Source organism: Carex rostrata, chromosome 27 (assembly GCF_964058835.1).
Source record: "Carex rostrata chromosome 27, lpCarRost1.2, whole genome shotgun sequence".
Taxonomy (NCBI): domain Eukaryota; kingdom Viridiplantae; phylum Streptophyta; class Magnoliopsida; order Poales; family Cyperaceae; genus Carex; species Carex rostrata.
The window spans coordinates 4,614,202-4,618,186 of record NC_135944.1 but is presented as its reverse complement, the minus strand read 5'-3'; the positions used below and the strand labels follow the sequence as shown (position 1 = coordinate 4,618,186).

The 3,985-nt window shown below is 31.7% G+C and overlaps 1 protein-coding gene across 1 annotated transcript; it reads left to right on the top strand.

Annotated features, from left to right (window-relative positions):
• Window positions 1-422: 422 nt before the first annotated feature.
• On the top strand, window positions 423-2,126 carry LOC144544920 (autophagy-related protein 8C-like). Its single transcript, XM_078293476.1, has 6 exons — window positions 423-545; window positions 672-718; window positions 1,255-1,310; window positions 1,396-1,448; window positions 1,553-1,671; window positions 1,761-2,126. The coding sequence occupies exons 2-6, from the start codon at window positions 682-684 to the stop codon at window positions 1,853-1,855; spliced, it is 360 nt and encodes a 119-aa protein (XP_078149602.1). The 5' UTR covers window positions 423-545; window positions 672-681; the 3' UTR covers window positions 1,856-2,126.
• Window positions 2,127-3,985: the final 1,859 nt, after the last annotated feature.

Genomic DNA, 3,985 nt, shown 5'->3' with positions numbered 1-3,985 from the left:
TAAAATAAAAGAAACCGTACTGCATACAAAATCCCATCCTGATCCCCTAAAATAACACAAATTTGGATTTTATATGCCAACCGTCAGATCTGCTCCGGCACGAATATTAAAGTTATCCTCTGCATTCTAACTCGGATCGGACGGTTCAAAAAAATTTAGGTTACTTTAGTGGTCTGGACCACCCTACGCCCTTATCCATTAATACATTTCACCTATAGTAACTCAAATTTAGATTTTATATCTCAACCGTCAGATCTGTTTTGGCACGATTATTAAAGTCATCCCATGCATTCCACCTTTGATCGGATAGGCCAGGATTCTGATCGGACGGTTCATATTTAAACTCAAATATTGTGGTACTTCAGAGAATCTGTAGTCTCTGTCTCTTTCTTTACCGATAAAACCTCTCTATTTTCTTCTCGTTCCTAATTCTCTCTCTCTGTCTTTCCATCTCTCTTTCTCTAATTTCTTGCCACACAATTTATCCTCGATTTCTCTCTCTCTCTCTCTCTCTACGATCAGATAAACATCTCTTTCTTTAATCGGTGAGTCGATTCGATTCGATTTGGTTTCCCTACTTTTGTTATTCCTCTTTTTTGAACTGTTTAATTTGATGGGTTGGTGATCGATTTGGGGGATAATATGGTTTCTTGTTTTGGGAAAAATTTCAGGAATCAAGCCATGGCCAAGAGTTCTTTCAAGCTGGAGCATCCCCTTGGTTTGATCTTTTCCCCTTGATTTCAATTTCATACAACTTAGGGTTTCCCTTTAAGAGATCGAAATTGATAATGTTTTGCATTAAATCTCTTGTTGAATAAACCCTTGAACTAGAAGATTGTTTCAATAAGTGATAAAATTAATCTAAAATTGAGGTTCTCTGTCTTTAATAACTACTATTTTTAGGAATTTGGTTGGAAAGAGAGAATTAATTCCTGGGTTGTTCATATAATCAAGCAGTAGATGTATATTGCATTGTGTATATATGATTGAGAATTCATAGTTTCAATCTTGATTGATGGTTTTACATTACATCTCTTGTTGCATAAACTGATAAAATTAACCTTGAATGGTGAGGTTCTCTGTTTATAATAACTACTAATTTTAGTACTTTGATTCGAAACAGGGAATTAATTTGTTGGTTGTTCATAGAATCAACCAGTAGATGTATATTGCATTGTTTTATATATGTTATATGTTAGATTAAATCTTCATTGATTAGGTTGGTTTTTAATAGTTTTCCGTTTCTATTTGCAGAGAAGAGGCAAGCTGAAGCTGCTCGTATCAGAGAGAAGTACCCCGACAGAATTCCTGTTCGTGCATTCTTCTCTATTTAATTAAATTGTGAACTTATAAGTTTAACATTTCTTAATTTTAATTCTAAATTTTTTTATTTAGGTTATTGTTGAGCGGGCTGAAAGAAGTGACATCCCTGAAATTGACAAGAAAAAGTAAGTATAAATTATTCAATTGTAAGTATAATTCATGAAGAATGTTCAATGAATATACTTGTCTATAGGTACTTATGAAATCTTTTATATATTATACAAAATAGGTACCTTGTACCTGCTGATCTGACAGTGGGCCAGTTTGTCTATGTGGTGCGTAAGAGGATCAAGCTTAGTGCTGAGAAGGCAATTTTTATCTTTGTCAAAAATACCCTTCCTCCCACCGGTAAGTTACATTTTCAACCTTCTCAAAACCAATTTGAGAACTAATTTGAATGTATTTTTTCTAAAATTATGTTGAATTATCTTTTACAGCTGCTATGATGTCAGCGATTTACGAGGAGAACAAGGACGAAGATGGATTTCTTTACATGACATACAGTGGAGAGAACACCTTTGGGTCCCACTGATGGTATCTTACCAGTTGTTGTTTTTCTCTGAAACCCAGAAAGAAATGTATATTTGCTCATCAATCCTGACACTCGACACCTGTGTTGGAGTGTTGGGATTTGTATGTCTTTCTTTCCTAGTGTTGATTTCTTACATTTCATAAAAGATGGTGAATATACCTAATGTGTTTATGTCATGTTAACATCTCTGCTTAATCGATTTCATGTCATATGAAATGGGTTTAGTTAGTGTGTTTTAGCGATATATAAGATGATCTCATGTGTTCTAATAGCATTTTATGTTTAATCTGTTCATTAATTGTTTCCGTGGTTCTAAGTTCTAACCAACAAAAGAGGTTATAATTATCCTTTGTAATCTCAATAAGTTGGAACTAGTGTTCTAAATAGCTACCTATAGTGGTTTTGGACCTAAAAAACTAAGCTACGGAGTAAATCTGCGTTAATCGAGCTACGGTCGCTATAGCGGTAATAGCGGTCTGCTATAGCAGGTAGCGTGTAGTGGCAATAGCAGTCAGCTATGCTACATGGGTTTATTATTAAATTACATGTTTCTTTTAAATTAAGAAATTATATCAATAAATTTGAACATTGTGCATTGGGCTATATCAATTAAATTATTTGTATCATGCATTGTGCGTTGGACCCTTTAGAAATTAAAACAAAACCTAATTCTTGAGAAATTAAAATGAAACCAAATTCTTGTATACATAGGAGGTTATAGGAGGTCTAATTAAGGACTTCTTAATTTGATACTCGCTTGTATTGATTCATTAATTTGGTACTCAACCAAGGTCTAACTAAGGACTTAATCAATTTGGTGTTTTTTTTTCTATAAAAATTGAGATAATGTTTATTATTGATAGAAATATAAAATATAATTTTTGAAAAGGAAAAAATATTATGTATAATAGCTTTCGCTATATCTGCATTATTTGCTATGCCGTTATAAATGCTATTTAGAACCTTCCTTGGAACAAAAAAAGGGATATATAACAACTTGAATTTCTGTATAAATAGAATCTGAGCCACAATATTTACAGAACTGGAAACAACAAAGAAAGTATAATATTTATGAAATGCAACACCATTTACAGCCTATTTGTACATGTAATATGATTGTAATTCTGAAACTATGAGTGAGTCTATGGTATAGTATAATGCATACTAGTTTGTACTATGGCTCCATATCTTTGTTTTTAAAGTTCAAATAATCGATCCGGACCATTCAATATCATCTTAATGTGAAATTATGATCATGTTTCATATTTTTCAAAAAAAAAAAAAAGACTACTATTTTTTTAGATAGGTAGAAAATCATTTGATCCAAAGATTATGGACCATTCAAAATGAGTGATTTTCTATCTATTTATAAAATAATAAAATTTTCTAAACAATGTAAAATTTAGTTACCAATTACTTTTTTATAAGAAAATTATGTTAAGTGTTTACTGTTTATAGTTAATTTTTTTTTTATATATATATAAGTCGAGATGGGCTATGGTGCATTGCAATGCATGGGCACCCTTGTGCATTGGACTATAAATTACGGATTGAAAGTCCAAATGACCGATCCAAACCGTTCATCTTGTTCTTTATATTAATATGTGGTTGGAGACCAAATTTTACATTTTTTGGAAAATTTTTACTATTTATTAAGCCACTTTGAAAATCTGGGTGAACAGTAAAAATTTCTGGACCATCGGATCGGCAATTTTCAAAGTGGCTTAATAAATAGTAAAAAAATTCCAAAAAATGTAAAAATTTGGTCTCCAAGCACATATTAATATAAAGAACAAGATGAACGGTTTGGATGTCATTTGGACTTTGAATCCGTGATTTATAGTCCAATGCACAAGGTGCCCATACATTGCAATGCACCATAGCCCATCTCTATATAAGTCATAGTACAGATCCATCTTATATATCGTGTAATTGGAAAACAAATCATATAATTTTTTTTTGTGTCAGGTGTAATTAATTATAGCAACTTATTTTCTGGGAAATGTGCAAAAATATTACTTGCCCCTTTCTGTTGATTATTTAGTTTACACAAGTAATATATTTGGTCATGTTTAAAACCTTCATTCTTTTATACAAACTGTTGGCAACATTTGTACACTACTACATATA

What these genes read in the sequence shown, in the direction of transcription:
- LOC144544920 (XM_078293476.1), top strand. Translation starts at nt 682, where the DNA reads ATGGCCAAGAGTTCTTTCAAGCTGGAGCATCCCCTTG. An exon ending in AGTACCCCGACAGAATTCCT is followed by an intron (nt 1,311 to 1,395) that starts GTTCGTGCATTC and finishes TTTTTTATTTAG; the next exon opens with GTTATTGTTGAGCGGGCTGA. An exon ending in CCTGAAATTGACAAGAAAAA is followed by an intron (nt 1,449 to 1,552) that starts GTAAGTATAAAT and finishes TATACAAAATAG; the next exon opens with GTACCTTGTACCTGCTGATC.